This window comes from Simochromis diagramma, unplaced genomic scaffold, assembly GCF_900408965.1.
Source record: "Simochromis diagramma unplaced genomic scaffold, fSimDia1.1 OVJJ01000333.1, whole genome shotgun sequence".
NCBI classification, from domain to species: Eukaryota; Metazoa; Chordata; class Actinopteri; order Cichliformes; family Cichlidae; genus Simochromis; species Simochromis diagramma.
In genome coordinates this window covers 3,267,542-3,293,946 of record NW_024386765.1, presented here as the reverse complement: position 1 = coordinate 3,293,946, position 26,405 = coordinate 3,267,542, and the positions used below count along the sequence as shown (strand labels likewise).

The 26,405-nt window shown below is 41.1% G+C and overlaps 4 protein-coding genes across 10 annotated transcripts in view; 2 read left to right on the top strand and 2 right to left on the bottom strand.

Moving 5' to 3' along the window:
* Positions 1-957: 957 nt before the first annotated feature.
* Positions 958-8,253, top strand: LOC120736180 (NADH-cytochrome b5 reductase 2). The gene is made up of 9 exons (XM_040036161.1): positions 958-1,091; positions 1,245-1,391; positions 1,969-2,041; positions 2,388-2,494; positions 3,439-3,568; positions 3,690-3,773; positions 4,144-4,229; positions 4,336-4,435; positions 7,888-8,253. The coding sequence occupies exons 1-9, from the start codon at positions 1,077-1,079 to the stop codon at positions 8,058-8,060; spliced, it is 915 nt and encodes a 304-aa protein (XP_039892095.1). The 5' UTR covers positions 958-1,076; the 3' UTR covers positions 8,061-8,253.
* Positions 8,254-10,869: 2,616 nt separating this feature from the next.
* poglut3 (protein O-glucosyltransferase 3) lies at positions 10,870-16,214 on the top strand. The gene is made up of 6 exons (XM_040036098.1): positions 10,870-11,243; positions 11,487-11,684; positions 12,636-12,919; positions 13,008-13,212; positions 14,649-14,845; positions 15,026-16,214. Exons 1-6 carry the CDS (start codon positions 11,006-11,008, stop codon positions 15,464-15,466), a joined length of 1,563 nt encoding a protein of 520 aa, XP_039892032.1. The 5' UTR covers positions 10,870-11,005; the 3' UTR covers positions 15,467-16,214.
* A 125-nt stretch (positions 16,215-16,339) lies between these two features.
* On the bottom strand, positions 16,340-20,189 carry rep15 (RAB15 effector protein). The gene is made up of 3 exons (XM_040036122.1): positions 18,954-20,189; positions 17,657-17,968; positions 16,340-17,556 (listed from the first exon to the last, which is right to left on the bottom strand). The coding sequence occupies exons 2-3, from the start codon at positions 17,918-17,920 to the stop codon at positions 17,017-17,019; spliced, it is 804 nt and encodes a 267-aa protein (XP_039892056.1). The 5' UTR covers positions 17,921-17,968; positions 18,954-20,189; the 3' UTR covers positions 16,340-17,016.
* Positions 18,178-26,405, bottom strand: part of ppfibp2b (PPFIA binding protein 2b) — a 93,761-nt gene continuing 85,533 nt past the window's right edge. For 6 of the 7 annotated variants that reach the window (XM_040036043.1, XM_040036063.1, XM_040036052.1 and 3 more), the window contains 6 exons: positions 26,253-26,375; positions 25,621-25,746; positions 25,347-25,535; positions 23,704-23,904; positions 21,815-21,880; positions 18,178-19,022 (listed from right to left, as the gene is read on the bottom strand). In XM_040036043.1, coding sequence (XP_039891977.1) covers positions 18,837-19,022; positions 21,815-21,880; positions 23,704-23,904; positions 25,347-25,535; positions 25,621-25,746; positions 26,253-26,375 — 891 coding nt within the window. In that variant the 3' untranslated portion in view covers positions 18,178-18,836. Of the gene's footprint in view, positions 19,023-20,300; positions 20,920-21,814; positions 21,881-23,703; positions 23,905-25,346; positions 25,536-25,620; positions 25,747-26,252; positions 26,376-26,405 lie in introns of those variants that run through there. The other variant, XM_040036059.1, reaches the window with a different exon arrangement.

Below are 26,405 nucleotides of genomic sequence, written 5' to 3'. Positions count from 1 at the left end.
CAACACCAGTAGGCAAGTAGGGTAAAGTGTCTTGCCCAAGGACACAACGACCAGGACAGAGAGCCCAGGGATCGAACTGGTGACCTTCGGGTTACAGATGCGATTCCCAACCCCCCCTGAGCCACGGTCGCTCTTGTGTACTTTGCATTTGTAAAAATTCTTAAATGATAGAATAAGATACATTAATCCATGCAACATAGTACAACATTAAAATACTATTGTTTTAATGCATTCAGTGATTATAATGATAGTGTGTTATTGCAATAGATTCACAGTGACTTTTGCTGCATTGAGCGCTTTTACTTTTTACTGTTCTTCAAACACAAATGCATTAAAAACAATGTAAGGATTCATAATATTCGCCCCACTTTTTCTTTCATTAGTATAAAAAAAACCAAGTTTTTGAACATTGTTCTCTAATTTCTCAGATTTTTTTAACCAAACTAAGTTTGATCATGAGATATGGTGGAAAGGCTGATTTTTGTTTTTCTTGCCTTTTTGTATTTCGGTTACTTTGTACCGAAAAAAAAAGAAGAAGAAGAAAGAACCTGCTTCACAGTGATTCATTAAGACTGGGCTCACAGTTAAAGATTACTACTTAACTCAAGGACATATTTAATGCCAGCTAAAACTTTTATCACTGTTGTGTTTAACTTGAATAAATTAATGAATTAGATGCCTTTTTGTGGAAATATTCATACACGAGTTCATTATTTTCTGAAAAGCATGTTTTTCTCTGAAGTGAGTAAAGTATTTTGTGCCCCTGTAGAGAGCAGTGAAGGTCTTTGTTATATAATCTGATATGCCTGTCTCTCCTCCCCTCTGTCAGTGGTCTGATTTCAAGGCTCTGCTCCTCACTGTCTGAATACCACCTCTGTACTATATAGCGTCATGATGAAATCTGTCTTCCTATTGGTGCTTCGGGCCCCGTGTCACCTTTCAGCTCAGTGGGAAGCCGAGCCCCTTTTGAGATTTGTGTAGAGTGAATGAGGCAAGGCTGTCACTGCCTTAACTGTGTGGACTCTGGTCTGTGGGAGGAGAGGGAGGCTCTGACTGACTAATTTGTCACGTTAAACATGGACGAGACCTTGGTGAGAAAAAAATGAGCTTTATTTCTCCTTTCAGTTATTGAATGTAAACTGTTTCTCTATCTTAACTGTTGTGCAAGTCGCTGGGCGTGCTACAAACGGCTGAATGTGAATGCACAAATGCAGCGTGTTCACACTTTGATCTTTGTCCTGCAGGTGATCCCTGGATTGGTGGCTGTCTTTGTGTTGGTAGGAACAGTTTTCTACTTCCTGCTAGGTTCTTCAGGTGAGAAGACGAAGAAGCTGCCCGTCACTCTCCAAGATCCCACAGTGAAATATCCTCTCCCACTTATACGCAAAGAGGTGGGCTGCATACAAACTCCAGTGTGTGTTTAGACCTGCATCTATGTTTATGATGAATAAGCATGTACATTTTTAAATGACTGCAAAAAAAACAAGATTTGCACATTTGTAGTCACAAGATTTCTGTTCAGTAATCTTTGAAATTCACTCAAAGACCCTAAAAAAGAACAGTTCAAATTTAGTGTACCAAGAGCCCGTGTAAATCCTTTCACACACCACATTTTAAACATTAAGGTCTGCTGAGTTGCATTGTGGGCAATGTAGGACTCATTCTTTCATCAAAAATTCCCATCATAAGAAAGTATTATTGGGGGTGCAGTGATAGATTTGCTGCTCTCACTGAGTTAGCTGTAACAGCTCTGTTTTTGTGCAGTGCACCGGTTTGCAGGCCTGGAACGGTCTTTATGTTTTAAATACCCTCAAGATGCAGTTACATAATAGGACAAATATCTGTTAATGTATTGCATAAACATAAAGCTTCAAACAGAAGCCATGGGAGATTTATTTAGCCAGCCCAGAAGGATAATATTATATGTATTTTCTCTTTTTATGGTACTGTGGCTGTGTCCTTGTGCAGGAAATCAGTCATGACACAAAGAAATTTCGGTTTGGCCTTCCATCTGGAAGTCACATCCTTGGGCTGCCAGTAGGTACTGTACCAGCTCTTTTCTTTCTCTCTTCTGATAAAATCCTAGTAGAAAAAGCAAGCATGCAGATTTTCTTATCTGAGCACTCAGCACTTTTAGCACTTCCTCATACTTATGCTGTGGCTCACTTGCCGATTACACCGGTTAAATATCAAAATTAAAAAATTATTGGACTTTGATTAGAATAGATAAGTATTAGCACTTGACAGTGATGCTCACGATTCCTTGCTGCAGCCGTAGAACTGCCCTCATTTCCTGTATCAACATTTTCCCCACCGTCCTGTTTCACTTTAACCCAACACTACACCAAACCTGCCACTTCTCTTCCCCGTCTCTGTCCGCTGTGCAGGCCAGCACGTGTACCTGTCAGCAAAGGTGAACGGCGTTCTGGCGGTTAGAGCCTACACTCCAGTCTCCAGTGATGAGCACCAAGGATATGTTGACCTCGTGGTTAAGGTGGTTAACCTTAACATGTTCACATTTGATCTGTAGAGCAATTATTAAGAAATTTGGTAAAGATCTGAGTGTCTGTATTGCATCCTGAGCTACTATCGTCAGTGAGATTATCAGTTGGACAGTCAGTCATTGGTTAATAAACACTTTTATCACACTATAAGCCATTTGTACAAAGCCCTAGAAACTGATGAAAGGCCATGAGTTTCAGTTTTTAATAGGCAACCAAGTCTGAAGCAATAATACCTTAAAAAAACTGAGCCTGTTGGAGCAGGAGCGTAAGTTCCAGGGGGGTTAGGGGGGTTATGACCCCTCCAATAATCAGACCCAACCAATATATACCCCCCCCCATAAAATTGTGAATTATCTTGCATAAATAGGCTGTTGATTTTCTTTACTCATTTCAGTTATTACCAGCAAAACAGTTGCATGTTTAATCATCTGGGAATTTACCCAGAGTTATTTATTTAGACAGAGATCTTGACCCTCCCAATGTCTAGCACAAAGTTACGCCGATGTTCTGGAGTAATTTTATATGTATATAAAATTACTGAGTGCTAAGCTAACAGCTAACACTAGAATATCATTCATACAGAAAACTGAAGCACAATGTTGTGAGATTCTTTGTACCGCACAGAAGGTTTCATCATTTGTCACATAACTGTGATCGTGATGCTTTCTCCAAAAGCATAAATAAAATTTTGAATATTGGTTTTACACACTCTTTTTTTCTGTTTTCTGGATTATAGGGAAGCTTTTCCAGTAAGAGAAAAAGGCCAAATCAATAGTAATATTAGACAATATGTGTAAAGTTTGACATTTGATTATTACCAGCTGAGTGGATCATTTGAGAGCCTGGAAGTCATTTTTATTGCACTGTTGTGGAAAATGAGACTGCATAAGAAGGTGAAAATAAAAATGTGATGTCCTTCTGTAAACTCCTCCAGGTCTACTACAAGAACACCCACCCGTCTTTCCCTGATGGAGGGAAGATGTCGCAGTACCTGGACGGCATGACCATTGGAGACACTATTGACTTCAGAGGGCCCAATGGACTCCTGGTGTATAAGGGCAATGGTGTGGTGATGGTGTTTTTTATGAAAAGAACCAAAAAAAGAAGTTTCTACATTAACCTGCTGACACCAGCAGGAGGCGCTGTGTGATCTGCTTTGGTTCAGACTTTGTGTCATCCACTCAGGTCAGTTTGCCATCAAACCAGACAAGAAGTCGGAGCCAAAGGTTCGGAAGTTTAAGCACGTGGGAATGATCGCTGGTGGAACAGGTCCATTTTCAGATCACTCTAATAACTTTAACTATACACGCACTTCATTCAGAGGAACATCACAGAGGACAAAAATCTGCAGAAGTGTTATTTACCTTAAAGTGATTCCAAGGCCTGCGTGTAATCACACTTTTCAAGTGCTTTACTGCATCTTGTTATTATTTTAGTGTGTTTTAGACGACTGGGATGTAATACAGAGCGTTTGAAAAGAGCTGTTCTGCTTGTGTGGTCCTCAAATCTGTGACATGCTTTAACTTTTAGAAAGTTTTGATATTTGCTTTGCACTGCTGACACATTCAGTTCACTGGAAAAATGAGAAAAGTCTGTATTTCACCTCTGAGACTAACTCCGGTGTCTTTCACCCTCCCAGGTATCACTCCTATGCTGCAGTTAATTCGCAGTATCTCATCAGACTCCACTGACAACACCAAGTGCTCTCTCATATTCGCCAACCAGGTCAGCTGTGTGCGGGATATTGCGTTGTCTCAGTTGAATTCTATAACTGCATATAAAGGGAAAGTGTTGTGGTCAAACCGCTTTACTGGGTTTTACTTTATCTTAGACTGAGAAAGACATCTTACTGAGGGAGGAGCTGGAGGAGGTGAAGAAGAACCATCCTGAGAGACTTCAGCTGTGGTTCACACTGGACAAACCTCCACAGAGTAAGAGGAAATGTCTTCATCTATGGATCTAAAATTCACTCTGTAAAATGTTCACTCCAGAATAGAGTGGGAGGGCTCAGTTTAAGCACTAATTCATAGTCTGAATGTGGAAAAAAGCAGCATTACAAGTTAGTGTGAGACAAATGTACATAATACAGCAACTAACTGTGATAAATCAGCAAAAATCACATATCTGTTGGAGTCTGCATAGACAGAAATTCCCATTTCATAGAAGTTCAATTTTAACCCTGCTATAGTAAATTAACCAGAATACAACCAGATTCAAATCCTGTTGATCTGTGCTCACTGACAAAGACTCAGACTGATGACAACTTATTGGTAATTTGTCTGCATTTATAACTAGACATCAACTATTTGCAAACCTTCAACAATCTCTGAGAAAATGATTGCAGTCAAAGTCAGACGCCGACTGTTTGCAGAAACGTTTCTTCCTATCAGGCAACTTGTGCAATCAAAAGCAGCTGTGGATGTGCAACATCGTTAAGGGGAACTATTTAGTCACCACAGGTTGCAATCGCTCACAGAATGTGAAATAATTCAGTACGACAAACGCAGGCAGCCGATGATATTTTTCAGTTGCAAAGAGGCTGCTGTCCTATTTTTCCTTGTGTGACTGAACCATTAACCATGAGCTCTCAGTTAGAAGGGAAAAGCTGGGTGTGTTCAAATACTGAATGTTTTTCAGTTGAGACAGTTCAAGTAATATATTGCAAATATCATAATCACCACACAGAATATTCCAATATTATTCTGTATGGATTGTTTTTCCCCACGCTTACCAACACTGGCTCTAAAACCTGCCATAAATGTTGCCACAAGATGGAGTCAAGTCGATATCAGTCTGCATATGAATGGGGTCAAGTTGGCAGCTTCAGTTCATCAGGTGCCTAGAAGCACAACTCTGACAAAATTCTCATGCTGCTCCGTCTGCAGAGACAACACTTCCTTTGTGTTGCAAATTCCCAGCCAGTGTTGTTTTTTACTCCCTCACTCGTGACTGCCATGTAGCAGAACACCTGTGTGACTCACCTGTGATGTGTGAGTGCACGAGTTGTACAGAAGAAGTTCTGCAAAAAGAAAAGGAAGATGTTTGTAAATCCATAATGAGTTTCACCATTTGTTTTATGAATATATGTGAATATGGACCTTCTTATCTTCACCTAGTCTTTCAATTCATTTCTATTTATGTTACTCTGAAGATGTCTTTGTTGTCTTAGAAAACCAACAGGGAATGAAGATAAATCATTGCTAGTATTTTTCCCTTTTTCTTGTGAAGTAAACCAGATATGAGTAATATTTTCTTGGCTTTAAAAATACGCCTGATATCAGGAAATAGCAAATGAAGAAGATGATGATGAGATGTCAGTTGCAGGTCTTTTGCCCACAACCGAGATGACAGACCTTGCCGACCGTACATACAATACACAAACATCACATTGGGGAGACAGGTCAGGCTAGGTAGCGAGGAAAAAAACATCGAAATGTGTAACACAAAAAGATGCACAGATATCGATCAACACACCATAGCACAATAAACACAGACAGCAACATGGGAAAGAGTCCCAGTGTGTACATCTGATCTGGGACCGCTGCAATCTTTCGACTGCGCCTCCAGCTGACCCGATGTCCACATCAGAGGGGAGGTAAGCGTTGGAGGTGGCGTTGGATCCGGGGTAGGGAGGGTGATGCGTCAGTGAGTGCTTATCAGTATCAGTATATGTATGTGTGTGCGTGTCCATAGTTCAGCTGAGACAGTGTCCTTCGCCCTGCCAGGCTAAGTAAACAGTCTTCCAGCCAACCCAGGTGGCCTTGCATGGAATGGGAAGGAACAGACTAAACACAGTCGTTATCAGGGTGTTTTGTTCAGCTCCGGCCTTGCAGCTGGCGCCAAGAGGGATATCCGCATGAAGTGATGGTATTTTTTACTTTAGTGCGAACAGCTCATATGAATTTCAAAGCAGTTCTACAGTCCAACACTGGTCTCTCAATCTCCCGTTGGAGAGCCGCGAGCTTCGCCATACTTGCGTTCTGTGTTGTTGTCATTTCTTGTGCTCAAGGAGCCAATTTCTGAGAACTCACGCCAATGTGCCTCCCCGAGATGTCATCCAATTTTGCGCCCAGAGATGTTATTCCGAGCTAGCCCTTCCGAGATGTATCCAGTCTGCAGTCAGAGATCTTATTCTGAGTATTCACAGCAGCCGTAGCCTCTCCAAGATCTTATCCGTGCTGACTCAATGAGCCCATTTTGAGAAACTCACGCCTCTCCCATCGTTCCAATCCCAGCGGGCAGCCTTGTGGAGGTTTGAACAGCCGGTTCCGCTTTCTTAATTCTTCGATAAGTCAGGGCCAAACCAGCTCCGATCAGCCAGAACCCTGTTACCATGGTTCCGAATAGGTAGATATCTTCAGCACTCAGGCTCACCCAAGCCCAAACTTCTTGTTGAGAAAGGGGTGTCAATTTACAAAAACTTTGTAACTACATTCAAGTTGATGCTGAGAAACATTTTCTGTGACTAATTTGATCATTTTACCACACAGGATATACGGCAGGCCTGTATGTGAGTATTAGAGACTCTCCAGGCTACATGCAGCAGGATAAATCTTGATTCTCAGGCGTTTGGTTTCACTGCTGACACCAAATAAAGACGCCTCAGCTGAAGGAAAATCCCTGCGGGCTGAGGAGGGAGATACTTCCCACAAGGTGTTACAGTAGCTTAGCAAAACATTCCCGTTTTCTCTCGTATAATCCTTAAAGCCAGCTTGAATTAACAAGCATATTATTGTTACATAATCTCTGTTGTGGAGACCTTTTATTTTGTCGTGTCACGTCTTCATTAGCTCCCCTCAGAAAGGGGACACATCAGCCCTTGATCATTATTTATTTGATTCTGATTCTGATTCTGATTTGAAGAGCTCTTCATTAGCAGTGCCATTATTTGCTGGCCTTTGATGGCGAGATGACTGTTGTTGAACAAGCCTCTTCAGCAAATGGCTTCATTGACACTAAAATCTTCGTCTTACCAAAAACCGCAGCAGACAGTGTCATCTTTCTTTGAATGTCTCCTGTTTTATCTGTTACTGGAGATTGTCTTTTAGTTCTGCCTGCCTTTCACCAAAAGGCCTCCCTTCCTTTCTCTGAGGCCTTGAGGACAGAGACAGATTCAAAATGAGAGAAAGAAGAAGTGTTTAATATTCAGCGTTTAGAGAAGGAGTAAAAAGCAGAATAAAAGACACACTTCTATGTTGAATAAGCCATATATAGATCGGCTGTACTGTTTTTTTCTTGTGGCTGTTTGGTACAATAAACCCTCTGACATCATGCACGACTGAAACGCTTTCACATTTCAGTAAGCCTGTGCTAAAAACACGATCCGAATTGTGCACATACTGGTGAAAATTCAGCTTTGTGGTTCTTTGATCTTATTCTCCAGACTGGAGCTACAGCTCAGGATTTGTGACCTATGACATGATCAAGGACCACCTCCCCGCTGCATCCAACGATGTCCTCATCGTCCTCTGCGGCCCTGCGCCTATGATCCAGAATGCCTGTCTGCCAAATCTGGAAAAGCTGGGACACAGAACGGAAAACATCTTTACATACTAGTATCTCGTCATTTAGCAGTCGCTGCAGATGTTCCTTCCATTCAAAATCACAAACGACTGTCATTTAAATGACCTGTTTATAATTTTCTGTATTTCATTCAGGTCATGTGTGAGTTTTGATATCAGTGACACTACCACGTGTAAAAGATGCAAAATAAAGACGAAAAACAAGTGTTGATTTTGTGTATACATCATGCTGCATTAGTGTTTTTGTTATTCTTCACATTACCACTTAATTCCTCAAGTGCTAATCAGTGAGCAAAGGTGAACAGGAAAAAGTGCAGAACATAACATGCAGCTGAAGCAATATGCAAACGTCTGCTTTTGTTAAAAATGTGAAAATTAAAATGTATTCACAGTTTATTCACATCACTTTTTAAAAATTTTATTGCAAATGTACTTACCATATAAGTTTTTAAAAATCTGATTATTTTCTTCAAATAGATTGAACAGGAAACCATCCATCCATGCATTTTTCACATATCCAATCAAATATGCAAAAACTGTTGAATGAACTGATTCATAACTGAAATTGTTTAATGACAGACCTGACAATTATTTACATTTTCTATTTTGTTGCCACACGATGCATGATTCATAACCCTGTTATTTTGTTTATTGAGTGAATGTTGTAGGCATCCACACTTTCCTGTTTCTCTTTATTCTTTCTCTTTATTATTCTTCTTGCCTTCGTATGTTTTTTCAAATTTTAGAATATTTCTGGTCTTTACAACTATATCTTTGGTTTGTATATTTTTTATACTTTTTAAAAAGGCTAGCCATCCTATCGAAAGCTGTTCAGTTCAACTTGGAGGAGGTGAAAGAATGTAGACCGAAGGTTAAAGAGTTGGAGAGAAGATATGAGCAGCTGACCAAAGACAACTACGATCTGAAGGAGTCGGTTCGGCTGTCTGTAAGAATGGCTGCTTTCACTTTGCTGAGGTACTGCCGCGGGAGGATTTGGAAGAGAGGAAGCAGATGTGGCCTCAAATTGGACAAGCAAGCAAGACAGACCTTTTTCCGAGGTCCTCGTGGATACATTGAAGGACGGAGGATTGGCGACGCTAAATGAAAGGCTCCGTGTAAGACTGTTATATGGTGGAATATTATTAATGGGACAACAGAGCTCGGCTGAAAATGAGAGGTTACTAGTCACTGAGTGGGTGACAAGAGTTATGGGTTAAACTCATACCTCTTTATTTTTTTCACTCACAAATTATATTTAGTTCATTAAACATTCAGGGTTTGAAGGACCTTGTTAAGAAAAAATGCACTCTTTTATTTTGCAAGGGGCAAAAATGTCACTCTTTATTACTACAAGACACTCACTCTGTAGATGCTGATGTTACATTTTGGACTAATCGGTGGGGAGACCAGATTCTTTTCAGCCATGGATCTAATCCATCTGGAGGTGTGGCAATTTGTTTTAATAAATTCCCAGGGTAAATTATAACTTACAAAGCTGACAGAGAGAGCCACTGGTTAACTGTAGTGTTGAAATGCGAAGGTTTATTCCTTATTGCCACAAGGCTTTATGGACATAAATAATGAAGGTCAAAATAAAAGTCTGTTGGAAAATTTAACAAATGTGATTTCAGAGTTAAAGTTATGTACCCCACAGATTATACTGTCGATGGAGGCGATGGGAACATGACACCAGATGAATGGATGGACAGATGGGCGCCTCCCTTAGGAAGGAGGCAGCAGAATAACATTATTGAGAACTTTGCTTGTGATAATAATTTCACAGACATTTGGAGATGTATGAATCCTGGAGTTAAGAAATATTTGTGGTTTAAACCTAATGGAGAAAGCAGGTCAGGAATTGATTATTGGTTGGTGAGCGATGCCATTTTTTGGTGTACCTCACAATCTAAAATCTCTATCTGATCACTGCTTTATTGATCTTGAGAAATGTAGACAGCTGAGAAATTTAATTATAAGCCTGCTGATAAATGGGACTGAATGCAAAGATTTCATAGAGATTGAAAGAGAAGTCTTTACTTTCTATTCCGAGTTGTACTCCTCAGAATATTTGGCAGCTGCGTTTATTAAGGCTGTTGTTATTTTAACATGTTTTAACACTTTGTATCTTGTTCTATTTAATCTCAACAAGCCCCTAAAAAGTCGGTGATCACTGTCAGTCTCTCTTGGTTATTATTACCACTATTCATTTTAAAGTTCAGTTTTACAATGTAACTACATGCAGCAGTATATTAATGACTAACCTGGTATTGTGGATGGATTCTCTCAGTTGTTCTCCTGACTGAGGTTTGGTCTGTTTACAGCATCCTGCAGTGCAATTGCATTTGTCCCTAACCATCAGGAACCCTCACATTAACTTATGGAGTGGAAAAAGGTTAGCGTTCATCTTTCACCTTCACTGTTTATATTATGCGGACATAGCTGCGTTGCTACACAATAACAATACAAATAAATAAATAAATAGCAGTACCCCACCAGCTACAACAATAAAGGGATTTGTGAAATGAACGCAGCACAGGTCAGCCAAATATATTGGCCTGACGGTACTTGTGTACTTTTGCTCAAGTAGAACTTGAACTTTTACCTGTAAATGAGATGCAATAATAAGTACTTTTTCTGATGTAGTAAATCTGAAGACTTCCTTTACCCCTGACAATAACTAATCCTGATGCTGTTATCTGCAGTATTTTGCAAAGTTGGTTAAAAAACAAGAACAACAACAAAGGAGCGGTTAATTGGTGTTAAGATCTTTTTTTTATCAGTAATGTGGAGTATTTATGTCTGTAGGGGGCGTTCACAATATGTATACCCCCAAAATTTCCAACTTCCCGTGAAGGCATCACTGGCCATCACCAGTGGGCGTGTTGTCTTCACCAACATGTCGGAGTAGGAGTTTCTATCAAAACTTTGCACTTAAAATTTAGTGACTGTACACGTTTACTTGGTGCCAGCTGCTGGAGTATGGCGTGTTACCGGAACGTAGATGTAGTCGAGCCGTTTCCGAGTGGTTTAATTAGCCGATTTGTAATTTTACTAGTATTTCTAAGCACAAGCTTCCCGGTTTGTGACTCTGAAGGAATCAGTCCAGAGAGGTGTCTGATATGGGGTCCGGGGCTAAACCCGGACACCGTGTTACCAGTTCGCTACTTCTTTATTCAGGCAGTGAATTCAAAAGGAGAAAACCTGACTCTGTCTCCAGGTAAATGACCACCAACGCGACATTATTAGTTCACTAAAGTCCTGTTGCAGTATTTTTAAGCTAACCTTAAACTGTTTTTGCAGCATTCTTTTGTTATTACAACCCGGTGGCTAGCAAGCTACGTTTAAAGTTTTTGGGGGCTAATGTTAACGAAAACGTGCACAAGCGGCCGAATATGCATAACTGTTACTTGCGTTAGCACTCAAACTGTTCATTGAAATGCTTTTTGAATGTGGTGCTCAGGAAAAGACACGTTTAAAGTGAAGATCGGCTCACTGGATAAGAATGAGTACCTCCGTATCCACGTCCCTCCACCTCTGGACAGAGGAGACGGCTCCTTCCTATTGAGGTATCGGCTCTACAGCACTGCTCACAAGGGTCTGAAGATCCAGGTCTCTTACAGAGATGCTGCTGTGGCTAGCTCACCCTACACCATCCAAGGTTAGTCAGAAAACCTGTTGCATCACCTTCTGTCCTCAGACCCTTTATACGAAGGTGAGAAATCAATTTAATGGTGAGAAATCGGGATAAAAATGACGAATTGCTTTTACGTGCAAAGTTTATCACCAGAGTGCATTGCTCTTAATTATGATGCCAGTGTTTTGCACAAAAAATAAAGTCAGGATTGATAACAGAGCCAAGAGTGGCCACAAACTAAAGTCTCACCACTCCATGGGTAACCCACACAATGAATGATGAAGATAGATATGACAGGGACCTCAAAATACTCATCCTAGAACTGCAGCATTTATACTTAAACTCTTCCATCACGAGTCACACTGTCCACTTCATGTTGTACTAATGGAAGACTGATGTTTACTGAAGCACAGGAAGGCGTAAAGACTTAAGAGCAGAGTGACTGTCAGAGCTATTAAAATTATTTTAAAAAGAATGCGGTAAATGTTACATAGACTGGTTCATGCAATCACTTTTGTCTACACGTAAGTGCTTTTTATTTAACACTCACACTGCAATGAACACGCTGGAGAGCAGCTTTGGGTTTGGTATGTTGCCCAATTATACTTTGACATGCAGACTCAAGTAACCAGATGTTTCACCACCAACCTTAGATAACCTGCTCCACCTCCTCATTACAGCCAGCCCATATGTATAGAGCAGAAGAACACTAACTATAGCATTGGCATAAAGAAGTGTTGTCTTTGTGCTGCTTTGTAGTCACATTTGGAGGTGAGTGCACATACATACGCTAGATTTAATGCAGCTTTACATCCAGTAACTTGTATTTTTTGGGATTTATCAACATTGACTGACTTCATCGACTGTTCCAGATATTTTGGGGTTTGTTTTTTTTAATAAGTTGACAGTGACTCCTCATCTTCCACATTGCATTTATACGTGTATCTAACCCTGATGGCTCATTCCCATGCTCAGGTCCAGTGCATCATGAATACTGTGACTGTCCTGAGCCCGATGCCTCCGTCTGGCAGAGCGTCATGCAGTGTCCCGGCGATGACCGACAGATTCTAGCTGACTTTAAGTCTTTTCCCACCATCGACCTGCAGCATCTCAGGCAGGAAGTGCCTCACAGATTCTCCAACAGAGGAGGGCTCATTCACTACGCCATCATCAACAACCACGTGTACCGGCGCACGCTGGGAAAATACACCGACTTCAAGATGTTCTCTGATGAAATTTTGCTATCATTGACGAGGAAGGTAGAGTTGTTCTGCTGTTTTTTTCCATGCTGTGCTGTTGCATATATATATAAAGTCTTTACAGTCACACAGCGATGTTCTGTTGCAGGTGAGGGTGCCTGATGTGGAGTTTTACATCAATGTGGGTGACTGGCCGCTAGAGACGAAGACGTCGGCTGCTGTTCCGATCTTATCGTGGTGTGGCTCCACAGACACACGGGATATCGTCCTCCCTACCTATGAGGTCACACACTCCACCCTGGAGACACTGAGAGGGGTCACTAATGACCTCCTATCTGTCCAAGGGAATACAGGTAACTTTGATACTCCTGAGCAAAACAGCCCTCAGTTTATGTTATCATCATTCGTATATTTCTGTCTGTGCTACAAGTTGTTAAAACTTCTTATTGAGTATCTGAGTTTGAAGGAAATTGCACTTAAACTGCAACTGGCAGGAGTAAATTATGTTGGGATGTACTTCTACACAGAGGTGTACTTTTTATTGATTTATTGCTTTTAATACTGTGCAGCAGTTTAAGACCTTTTATTGCTTTGAACTTGCCAGCGTTCAGCAAAAATAAAATAAAAAAGAAAGAAAGTGCTGCCTCTGCTGTATTTTCCCAAAATGTTCTCAAGAGCCATAAAGCACAACCTTTTTTAAAAATCTACAGTGTGCAAGGTTTCCTGAACTACATAATCCAACTTAGTGGGCTGTTCTTCTTCAGGCAGTATAGAGGTTGAACTTGTTGTAGAAGTATGTATGTTTAGCTGCAGCTAGTTTAACGAAGATCCAAAAGATCACAACCAAAGAATCCATCTGTGAGGGTGGTTGTCACGTTATGAAGGCAGTTTCTCCTTTGGTTTGTTTTTGTAACTGTCCACCAGAGGGCACCGCAGTCCATAGACTCTATACCAGGGAAGGCAACTGCAGACCTCGAGTGCAGGTGTCCTTCAGGTTTTTGATATCACCCTGAGTCAACACAGCTGAATCAAAAGTCATTACCAGGCCTCTGGAGAACTTCAAGACATGTTGAGGAGGTCTTTTAGCAATTTGAATCTGCAGTATTGGATCAAGAACACGTCTAAAACCTGCAGGACACTTGGCACTTGAGGCCTGGAGTTGCCTACCCCTGTTCTATACACTATATGAACAAAACCTACACATTACACCTACAGGAGCTGCTGAGCCATGTCATCAACCTCCCAGAGCACGCTTTCTGTTTTGATGTTGATTCCAGAGGCGGTTTAGGGACTGTGGAGTTTTTGAGTTTGCAACACTTCTTTGTAAAAATATCACAAGCCTGTTGCAGTGGGACTGAAAACAGATGAATTCAAAGATTAAGAGGTGTGAGCCAATTCGTTTGTCCATGTGATGAATGATAGATATAAGATAGCACTTCTTTCTGCGCACAACATTCCCAATGTCGGCCGACAGATTAGATTTTTGGAGTCAGAAGCCGTTTTCATCTAAAGTCACTGTTTTTTCTAAATTACACATTCTGCTCTTGTTTGTTAACATTTTAAAGATAGAAATGACAAGGAAGTGTTTTTTTTTTTAATGGATTTCATACATATATTGACTCAGATTTAACTTTCAGGAAATCTGAGTAAAGATATATATATATATATATATATATATATATGAATGAAGCAAGCAAGCAAGCAGTCAACACCTTTAGGAGAAATATGGTTATGATTTGTATGTAAACGTAGACATTTCTTCCAACTCGGTAATATATACTTCCATCAGGGCCTCCGTGGGTGAATAAAACTGAGCGGGCGTTTTTCCGGGGTCGGGACAGTCGAGAGGAGCGTCTTCAGCTTGTATCGCTGTCCAAAAAAAACCCAGAGCTCCTTGATGCCGGCATCACTGCGTGGTTCTTCTTTAGAGACCAGGAGAAACACGTTGGCAAAGCATCACTTGTTGGATTCTTTGACTTCTTTAAGGTAAGGAAGCTTAAAATAGTCTTTTCTTTAATAAATATAATTATAAATATATACATCCATACGTTACTCACTTCACTACAATGATTTAGTTTAGCTCCTTGATGCCTCGTCTTTATGAATAGATTTAATACATCCATAACGTGTGTATGCAACTCGTGCCACCTTGTCTTCCTCTTGCAGTACAAATATCAGGTGAACATTGATGGAACAGTGGCAGCGTACCGGTTTCCTTACCTGATGCTCGGGAACAGTCTGGTTCTGAAACAGGACTCTCAGTACTATGAACATTTCTACAGCCACCTGAGGGCAGGAACACATTACATTCCTGTGAAGAGAAACCTGTCGGACCTTCTGGAGAAGATCAGATGGGCTAAAGAGAACGACGCTGAAGCACAAGAGATCGCCAGAGCGGGCCAGGCAGCGGCCAGAGAGCTGCTGCAGCCCAGCAGGCTGTACTGTTACTACTACAAAGTGCTGCACATGTATTCAGAGCGACAGACGGGACAGCCGACACGACACGCAGACATGGAGCTGGTGCCTCAGCTGGATGACCACACTGCTCCCTGCAAATGTGAGCGTAAAAGCTACAAAGAAGAAACGGACGTGAAGGATGAACTATGATGGGCTCCGGCTTTAGTCTTTAAGCACTCGAGTCTCTTTTTCTGTGTGAAAACATTCCTGATATCTAAAGAGTGACGATGATAACGTAATGTTCCTGAGGGCATATGAATGTTCAACATTCCACTTTAATTTTGGACAGTAGAGGGATTTTATGATAAAACCATAGCTGTCAGAAATTTTGAGATCGAGCTCAAAAACAATCTGTGATCATGTGAGCATTAATGTTTTAAAACGTGTTTTATGTTGTTGTTGTGGGAGGTTTTTTTTTTTATACCTGTTTAGTAATGGAGGAACTTGGATGAGTGTAAATGTGCCTTTAAATTGGATACTTGTGTGCTTTATCTAAACTAAAAACTTTGTCTTAAAATATTTAACAAGTGCAGATTTTTTTTATATTGTTGTGCATACAGCTGTCACTGCAGTTTCGAGTAGTTATTACTCTGTTGAATCACTAAGCTACATTAGTAATTGAGTGGGCAGCGTGGTGGTGCGGTGGTTAGCACCATCGCCACACAGTAAGAAGGTCTGGGTTTGAATCTACCGGCCAGCTAAGGCCCTGTGATTCTCTCTGGGTGCTCCAGCTTGTTCCCATAGTCCAAAGACCTGCATGTTATGATAATTGGTGATTCTTAATTGGCTGTAGTTGTGACTGGTTGGCTGCCTCTCACCCTGTGACCACTGGAATGGGCTCCAGCCGCACTGCAACCCATAACTGGATGAGGGGAAGAGAATAAATGGATGTTAGTGGTCTCCTTTGATAACATTTTGAGTGGGTAAGTACATCTACTGTGTCCGCCCCTTTCTGTAGCTTAACCACTGGTCAAGCTGTACTAAGCTCTAACACCAGGATTGAAAACATGACTCTGAAGTTGTTGTAATACCTAATAGGAGTTTATTTGCATGTCACTTATCAAAATCAGCGTTATAAAATGCTTTCCAAAAACAGTATTAAAAAGGTAAAAATTTAAATGAAATGAAAAGATAGAACTCCAAACAATAATGAATTAAATAATAGTTAATAATAGAATTAAGAGAAAAGAGGTAAGATGAGGGGAAAAAAGTAGAACCACATGCAGAAAGCACCACCAAAGAAGTGAAACAGATTTTCAGGAAGCGCTAAGTGGAGTTCCTCAGGCAGGTTGTTCCAAACGGCAAACATACAGTTACCCATTGGCCACTTTGTTGGGTACACCTGTTAACTGCTTGCTAAGACGAATATCTAATCAGCCAATCACACGGCAGCAGATGATTGCTGTAAGGCATGTAGACATGGTGAAGACGACCTGCTGAAGTTCAAACCGAGCATCAGAATGGGGAAGAGCGGCGTAGTTGTTGGTGTCAGAAGGGCTGGTCTGAGTATTTCTGTTCAGCTCGAATACCTTTTATATTGTTACAAATGGATTAGGTTTCAATTTCTTATATGTATATGATATAATTCTTTTTTTATATATCATATATAAGAGTCTGATATATTTATAGAATGCAGACCTGTTTTTGTGGTGTTCGACACAACATAACTACATAGCTCAGCGTGCTCGTCTTACTGTGATTCAGCTGAATTTAATCATGACAGTGATGGGTTCACCTTTATTTTTGGTCATAATCGCCTGCATCATTCCTAAAGGCGTATGGAGATACCTCAAACCTTTAAAGAAGTTCTCGATCAGAGCTCTGTCGATCCTGCATTTTCCTTTGGCCGCCTCAAAATTATTGCTGAGGACGCCATAGATATTCACCTTGTCGGTTTTTTTCCCAAAAAACAAGAAGAGAGCGTAGCAGTCCTTGCCGATGGAGGTGCAGAAGTTCACCATTCTCTCGTACATGTTATTGTTGCTGGACTCCATCTGGGCCATCTGGATGGATTCACTGCAGGTGTCCATAGAGACCTTCTGCTCAGCCTCCTCCCTTTCAGACAGGTGCAGGACCTGCACGACAATCTGGAACTTGGGGTTCTTGGTCGGCCTCTCCAGCACTGCCCAAACCCAGTCAGCACCTAGGAGGACGTGCTGCTCAGGAGTCATGACTGTGCAGTTAAGGGTATCCTGGAGGTTGACCTCAACACTCCGAGTGATGTAGGTCATCAGGAAGGCCTGTTAAAGCGTGAGATATTTCAGTAACTTCTCTAAAGCAAAATGTCTTGGTTATTGATGACGTATTTTGTTCAATAAGTGTTGCTATTTGAGTGAGCACCTCAGGACTCGGGCGTAACTTGTCCTCTGGATCCTTGAAGGTGAGGTACTCTTGGGTTCTGGCTGTAGCAGCAGAGATGCAGTTGCTGAAAAGATGTATGAACTCGTTGGGCCTGGGGACATTGCGCCTCTTTAGTGTAGCAAAGATGCTCGGTTGGGGGGATATATTATGATAAAAGGATGGTTGCCTGGATTGGCCACATTTGAAACAGGAAAACACATTTCTCAGTGGGTTAGATGCAGGTTTGCTGAATTTTGCACCCATGGTCGACGGATGATGAGCAGCAGATCACAAGCTGGTCTCCCTGATACACTGGAAAAATGATGGTCAAATGTTGGTGTAAAATTTAAGCTGAAATGCACATACTGGTGCTAAAACATACTCAGATTTTCACATTAGTCCTAAATATAGATGAAAACAACCCCAGTTAAAAAAAAAAAAAAGAAATATCAGAGTTCATCATTTGAGAAAAAAATGAGCCACTATCTATGGATAGTTTCCCTCAGATTTTTTTTTTTTTTAAATAAAATAAATATTTCACATGAATACTTGAGTTAGTGGCATGGTCACTCTGACAGCTGTCCAGACACATGCAGCTGGATCCAGTTGGAGTCTGCTAGGCTTCGGTTCTATTCATTAGAATCATTAAAAACGACCTCACGACTGTCTGTCAGTGCCTTCTAGTTCATAACAAAGACTGCTAGTGTTAGCCAATAACTTAGCACTCTTCTCTCTTCCAAATATGGTCCTCAAACCAGTGAATGACGTCACAGCAGCTACGTCCATCCATTACCTTTAGGACAGTGTTGGTTTTGTGAAAAACCAGCCCTGGAGAAAATGCAGGCTTCCTAAGTTTAAACTTAGATTTAGTTGCATATTTTTTTCTAAACAGAGGTCAAATGTTAACCTTTTACAGATGTGTAACAATGGATGGTTTTCTCAGTAAACAGACAACCCATATTTTGGATCCATTTGCTTAAATGGGTTTTCTTTATCTACTTTTATGAATTCTGAGGTTATATATACAGAGAAATGAAGAAACTTTAAAGGCTTCACAACCGTTTAAGCACTGCTGTGTGACTGCTATCACTTTATATTTAAATCAGTTGCATTTTTGAGGAGCAGAAGAACCCACTGTCTGTTCTGCTTTTGTCCCAGCACATGGAATTAGTGTCACTGTTCATTTATTTGAGAGCATAATTGACTCTGACACTACTTTCCACATTAAATATTGATCAGTTTCTCGTCCACCAGCACATAAACAGAAAGAGCATTGTGAATCAGTACAGATACTCACCAGGACTGGTCTGGGAGCTTCCACAGTTCCAAATACACTACATTTCCTTTCTTCTTCTCCCTCGTCCTGCTGAGATACACAGAGTCTGTGTGAGTGTTTTATGGTTGTTTGTGTCCTGATGTGTAGAGAACTTCCTGCAGAATACTGAGAATTTTCTGCTGAAGCAGAGTTTTCGCTGACAGTGGCAGCAAGGGTGTGGTGTTTGCATCTTGTCAAATTTTAGGTAAGTCAACAAAAGACTCATCTTACCAGTTAGCTTGGTGCAGCAGCTTGAGGACTGGGGTGAGCCTGAAGGGGTTGGCGGGTAAACAAAATGTGTAACTGTCTGCTTTTAGAAAGAAGCAGCAATGAGGACAGGTAGGCTGGGACTGCAACTTATAGTGTGGAGGCTCTCAAGGTCAGTTTAGGAAATGATAAAAGTTTCACAGGTGGAGAAATCCCAGATTTGACCAGTAGAGGTTAATGTAGGACTACAGTGAACTGTAGTCCTACAAAACTGTTTAGAGGACCCAGTCTTATCATTTTTCTTTGATTTTTGTCAACCGAATATCACAAACTACTGTCCTACTGTTCCAGACTTCTACCATATATTTGGATGTGCTTTAAAAAGTTACTTGTAAAAGTAAATTTAGTAAAGTGTTCACATCACAGCTGGAGAGGGTTAAATGAACCATAGTAAATCCTGGTGTTAGTTTTGTGATCATGTTAAAATAGCTGAATAGCCATAGAAATTAAAGCCACAGAAACATAAATTTATATGATGTTTCAGAGCAAAGTCAAGGTTTTGGCCACTTTAGTACTTTTGCTGAAAACACTGTGGAATTAAATTATTTTACAAGCAACCAGACTTCTCTTTCCTGTGCACAATCTTTGATCTCTACCCTTAACTTATTCCCTTGAGTTAGGGAATGAAATTAAATTCATGATGGGTGTCCTCTTTAGCCAAACTGCAAAGCTGGATGTAGTATCCAAATGTTCAGGATTAATGGAGTCAAACAACAATAATTTAATATTTTGTCCATCTAATTTATATTGTAGTAAATTAAAAAAGTTATGTTTCATGATTGAACTAATGCAGCTTGTTCATTTTCATTAAATTTTAATTATATAGCTCCTGTTCACAAAAGTATGGGTCTTCAGGTATTTAGCTTAACCCCACGATCAGACAACACACAACTCACTTAGAGCAAGCTCTGAGTGAAGGTGGGGAAAAAGAACTTCCTTTTAACAGGAAGAGACCTCCAGCAGGACCAAGCTCAGGGTGCTCTATCATGGCCAGTACTACTTTGAGGCAAAAGAGGAGTTTCAACAATTTTTTGTTCCATACAGTCATTTAGGAAGCATTGGTAGTTCTTGTAACTTCTTTATTTCAACATGTGATATGTAGCATCTTTCTCTGCAGAACAATAGAATGACAATGTTGAGGAACCAGCTCCTTCTTCTTTGGCTGCTCTGCTCTTAAAAATGGCTTCAACACCATTTTTGATGGAATGTCCAGTTTGTCCATTCTAAACTGCATGTTCACTGCTTTGCACAGTCCTCCCCAATGAAATACCAGCACAGTATTTACAGTACACAGTGGTCAGTATGCTCATTAAAAGCTACATTGCATAGGGAATTAAGGAAAGCAGTAACAAAAAAAGTGTATAAATAACTGTTCAATTCAGCACACTAGAAAATAAAAATAAGACCTTTGATTGTTGTCAAAATGTGTAGGTCCGTTTGTGTTTCCCAGTCCTCTGTGCAGGAGTTAACTTGAGGTATCAGGGGCTAGTAGAAGTAAATACAAGGAGCTCCACGCTGCAGTGTTAGCTTGAGGGCTGAGGTACAAATTCAGCTGTGAGACAGGTCGCTACAGGTCTTTGTGGTTGATTGACAGCCTACAGCTTAGGGTCATCGTCCTTCAAACTAGCGCCGTCTGTGAACGCCTCATCTCCTTCCGCAGCTCATCTCGGCTGAGCAGATACTGGGGGCAGAGCATCATGGGAGTGGCAATGGGTTAGAGAGATTAGAAGTTAGTGTTTGCTTCTGAGCTGGGGTCAGTATACTTTACTGAAATGAGAACATCAGATCCGATGTGAGATTGTTTTATGACATGTCACAAAAGAGAAGCATAGGTGGAATTTATAAAATGAAGATGCCCAACATGAAGATGAATCTGTAGGAAATCCTCAGACATGGCTACCTTGAATGTGTGACACTAACTCACCTTAGCAAATATGAACATTATTAATGTTTGTAAAAAGACTGTGCTTTTCATTCTATGACATCTTAAAAGGTCTGCTCTGAAAAAAAGTATGCCTTGGTTATCGTCTCTCTGCTCTCTAGTGCCATGGAAGCTTGTTGATTCTAATTACTGTGATTATTTCAAATAATAAATCTGAGGTTTAAATTCGCCCTTCCTTGTTCTGATGTAACTCCTGCAGATTCTTGGACTTAAAATTTAACTTCAAATAATAAAAAGATATGAATAAGGCTCAAATTTCTTTTTTTTTACCAAGATCTTCACTGATGTACTGACGCTGCAAACGTGTTATCAAACATCTCAGACTTCAGTTACTGTCATGATTTTCTTGACTTGAACGAACAGAACAAATGCTAAAGAACCAAGCCTGGCATCTGGATGATAGCCGCAAGTAATAAAGAAGCAAGTACCAGCGAGCAGGTTTCACACTAGCAGCATTGCTTTAATTTGTACACAGACACAAGACGTGGTGTTTTAATGGCATTTCCATCTGAGTATCTGCAGTTTTCCATCTGAGTGACTCAAACTTCTCTTACAGCAGACTACAAGCAGATTCCCAGTGAGCGAATCAGCTGCACAAGTCATTAGGCAGCAGCTTGTGTGTGTTGGCGCTTACTGTGAGGTTGTTGATGCTTTCAGAAAGAGCTTCTATTTGCAAAATGGTACCCTCTGTGGTCGCCATCTGCAACACACACGCACACACACAGATTCCTTATAAACTCATTACAACTCACAATTACAGGCTTACTATCATCAAAACAATATGTTTCTTAAACCTTTTAAAATTACCGTAGAAAGATATGAAAACGTGCAACAGATCACTGATAATGAGGATTGTACCTGCAGCTGAGTCATAGTCAAACATGCACTTCCCATGTCACCTTTAACAGGGTTACCATGGTGATGATCATCAGCCATCTTGGCTCAGACCGCTCAGCCGAAGGGGGGAAACGTGGCGTCATAAACAGCAATGACAGCCACTGTGATGGTGAGAATGGAGATGATGATGATGATGGAAGCAGGTTAGTGCTTGATGTAGGTTATTAAGGCATGCTGCTGCTCGTGGCTCCGCCCAGCAGCGTAGTCTGTTGCTTTATCTTACAGAAATACAGAATATGCTTCCTGAGGAATTCAGTGTTTTCCACATGAAGTCACCTAACTCTTAGTTTGTGAGTTCAACCACATTAACAGGCAGCATGCTTTGACATTGGCAGGGTAGCCGGGTCACTGTTGTTGCTGTCTTGATGTCACTGAGCTATTCTCCAGTCAGTCTCTTGTTCCCGCAGTGAACAGATTCCAACTCTACCACCTTGGACTGCTGGTAAAGGTAATCCCTGTTCTAAACTGGAAAACTGCTGTCAACTGGAAGTTGAAGCAGAGGGACAGCTGGTTCTGGTTACTAACCTGAACTTACTGCGGTTATATGCAGCAAGCCAGAAATGCCAAATATCCCTTTGTGAACTGATGATGTTACAGAGCAGAACAAGAGCTGGAGTCACTACATGCGGTAAATTTTGAGTCCTTACATAGAATGAGAAATTGACTTTAATGGCAACAATTTATGGCTCTTATAATTTAAGACAGCATGGACGTTCCTCCTTTTGCACGTGCAATCTACCTCTGTGGGAAACACTGAAAATGTCCAGTACAGGCCCCTATAATGATGTACAACTAAAAACTAAATAAATAAAGGTCATTGAACATTTTACACATCTGCTTCTACTCTGATCATCAGAAAGAATGAATCAACTTTGCTCATGTCGGATTTTGTTTATTAAATGATTTGATAAACCACACGTTAGCTTCCTTTCTTTGCTATAAAAATACTATTACAGTCAAATATGAAAAATAACGGTACAAAAATCACCACCTCAAGTTTCAAACAAAACATGCTATTTTATGATTTTCTCTGCAATGATATAAATAAAATCCCTCCATTATTTTATGTAAATATTGCACAAGTTCATCTCGACCATGTAACAGAACTGCATTCAACCTGGTTAGAAAAATCAAAGGTCACACATAAAAAATAATCTACTGGTGGTGCACACATGTTGGCTTAATACTGTACAAGAAGACATGTCTGTATATGCTGTATGGATTACAGGAAGTGATGTCACAGGAATCCAGAGAGAGGCTGTGTTCTCTCGTGATGAGTTAGAGTCATGGCACAGGTTTGAGGCTGAGGTTGGGTTAGTTAGGCATCTGACCGGAGCTGAAATCAAAATACTTGAATTGTGCTCGTCTCAGGACTCCCTGCAGCGTGACAAGCAGCTGACTGAGAAACAATCTCTAAATGTAAGGCACAGGGTCGGGCTGATGGGCGGGGCTTAAAGAAGCACATCAGGGGATGGACTGAGGTATTATGGGCTGCAAGCAAAGGAAGCAGAGTAGTAGCAGAGATAGCTGAATGGCTAATAGACAGGATGACAACAGTCATCCGTGTTGTTGGCGTTACAGTTGTTGCCATGGAGATGGGTCGGCTCTGCTATCTTCTAGCCCCACCTGGTCCCTGGAGCGGTCGGGCTCTCGGTCTAGGATGGGGCTCAGGCCTCTGAAGCCAGTGTAGGGCCGCATCTGCACCCCGTTCACTGCAGACTGTCCCGACTGAGGCGAGGAGGACTCGATGGGGCAGACATAGTCTGTAGATTCATCCGGCCGTCTCCTCCTGAGGTGAGTCAAGTTAGAGAAGCCCAACTTCTTCGGCTGCAGTGAAACAGGAACAAAAGCATCGTCATGCAGTCACGCTTCAACAAAGCAACAGTGACTGCTGAGAAGACTTTTAATGTTAGAACAATGTGACTAATGATAGGCTCTACAACAAGAAGCAACACGTTTAAAGCGTGCCAATCACTACTCCTACATCAACAATGTCAATAAGAATGATTACCCAACTCACTGATGTGATTTTCTTTACTGGTTTGCCATCATTAACAGCTGCAGGCAACTATTTAAAAAAATCTTTGATAAAACTGCACGTCGCGTGTCAAGCATCAAACCACAAACAGATGTTGTGACTAGCAGCTGAACTTTATGGAAGATGCAGCCGCCTGTTGAGGACTATATGGAGACCAAAACAGAGCTAAAAGGAGATTCATTAGATGTTGTAGATTAAATGTTATTGTTACAAGTTATTCAGATGCAAACTGGAGATCTTAACACCAACACTACAAAGGGGTGGACTCCCAGTCCTATGCACAAAAACTACAGCAAGGACAAACAACTCTGAGAGCTTCCTTGATCAGATTTAAATCAGGTAATGGGGTTTTTGGTTCCCTGGTTCTTTTGATCACACCTTGGAAACTTGAGATGCACTGAATATCTTGAATACTTGTAATTCAACTGACACACTGCACTGGTATTACTGCCAAGTGAAAAGACCAGAGCAGCGTGAAAGGGAAGCTGGCATTGCAGTGGGCTGCAAAGGAGCTTGCAGCTAAAACGCTATTTCTGAAATGCAGGCTGACACTGAGATCAAAACAATGCTGTGCTCAGTTTTGTTCCATTTCCTGTAATCACATCTGTATGGATTTCCCTAATATCTGCTCTTTTTTGTGTTTAGTAGATGTGAATGAGGGACACCGGGCAGCGACACACAACATTCATCAAATGTGTCCTCTAACATCTGTGATATCGTCACAAAGCACTGCTGGATTTTACTTCATAGCTGGCTCATCTTGAGGGGAAAATCTACCTTAACAATAACAATTTCGTTTTGGGATTTTTTTCCCATCCACAGTATTATATACCTCCACAAAAACATCCGCATACATATTTCCTGCATTAGATGTCTAAGTGCCCAAGATCATAAGTGGATCAAATGCAAGCGTGAATTCTCTTATGATGAATTATTCTTCTATTATTACTTAATTATTTTCTTCAAGAGGCACTTTGAGCTGACGCTGTGGCTGACGGCTGAGTCTTAAAGATGTGAGGAGCAGCAGAGCAGTTCTCACTGGCTTAAACTTTTGGAAGAGCTCGGAGATTAAACCGAGCTGACACACTGAGGTCTCACCGTGGATTAAGGCGCTTTTCTCACACTTGCAGGGAGAGGGAAGGTGTTAACTGGTCTCTTATGATGCCTTATTTTACCTACTGCCTGTGCTACTCTCAGCTTTATAATTGAGTCTTTTCTTATATTTTCTTACCTTGACTTTAGCGGTGATGCTGAGTGGGGAGTATCCTGTCGCCTCAGTGTACTCCCTCTTCTCCTGCTGAGCCTGTGCTCCTACTAGGTTGTTGAAGTTGGTGGTTAAGTGGCGCCTCAGCAGAGTTTTCTGAGGAGGGATGTTCAGCAGCATGGCCAGGCTATCAGAGTTAAACCGAGGCTCCAGCATCTATTTGAGGAGAAATGATGTCAGATGCTTTTTAAATTCTTGTTTTCCATTTTGCTCCAGATGCCGGCTGCTTTTATGTACTCACTATCAGCCCTCCATGCACGCCGCTGCCCCTCAGGTTTGGGGCATACTCTGCAAGGTCCACAGATCTCAACCACTCCATGACTCGGTGGTTAGACCACTGGACAACCTCACTGGGAGTGAACTGGCTCTGTAACACACACAAATGAATGTATTTTTTGTTCTAGTTTGACTTTTTAACAGTTTCCCAGCCTTACAAAGTGATGTTTTCTGGCAAATTTTGTTTGCATGAACTGATTAAAAAAATACAAACCAACATAGTTATATAAACTGTACTCAGTCTGCATGTGCAAATGTGGCACAAGTGGATGTCCCATTCTGACCACCAACATGTGCATCTGTGAGCAGGAATCTATGAACTTAGCTAACTCTGATGTGACACCATGTGATGCCGCACACACATACAGGTAGTCAGAACAAGGACTTCCACAAGCGATGACCTTGAACGGGTGATCAAGTTTTTGACTTTCATGGATGGAGTCTTTATGAAAAATGCGTGAGGTACAAATACAATGTACAAAAAGAACTTACAAAGAGGAGACAGCGGATCTGATTTGAAGTTTTAATTTAAGAGTTCACTCACTAATGGCTCTTTTGCCATCTTTGTACTTTGCCGTATAAATGAGTTAACAATACCTCATTGCCGGGCCTGCGTTTGAGGCAGTTGGGATTGAATTTGTTGACATGGAGAACATGAATGGCACACTTGATGCTGAGGTGGTGCAGCTGGCTGGTCACTTTAAGGAATAATAAGTCGTTCTAACATGGAGAGCAGAGACAGATACAAGA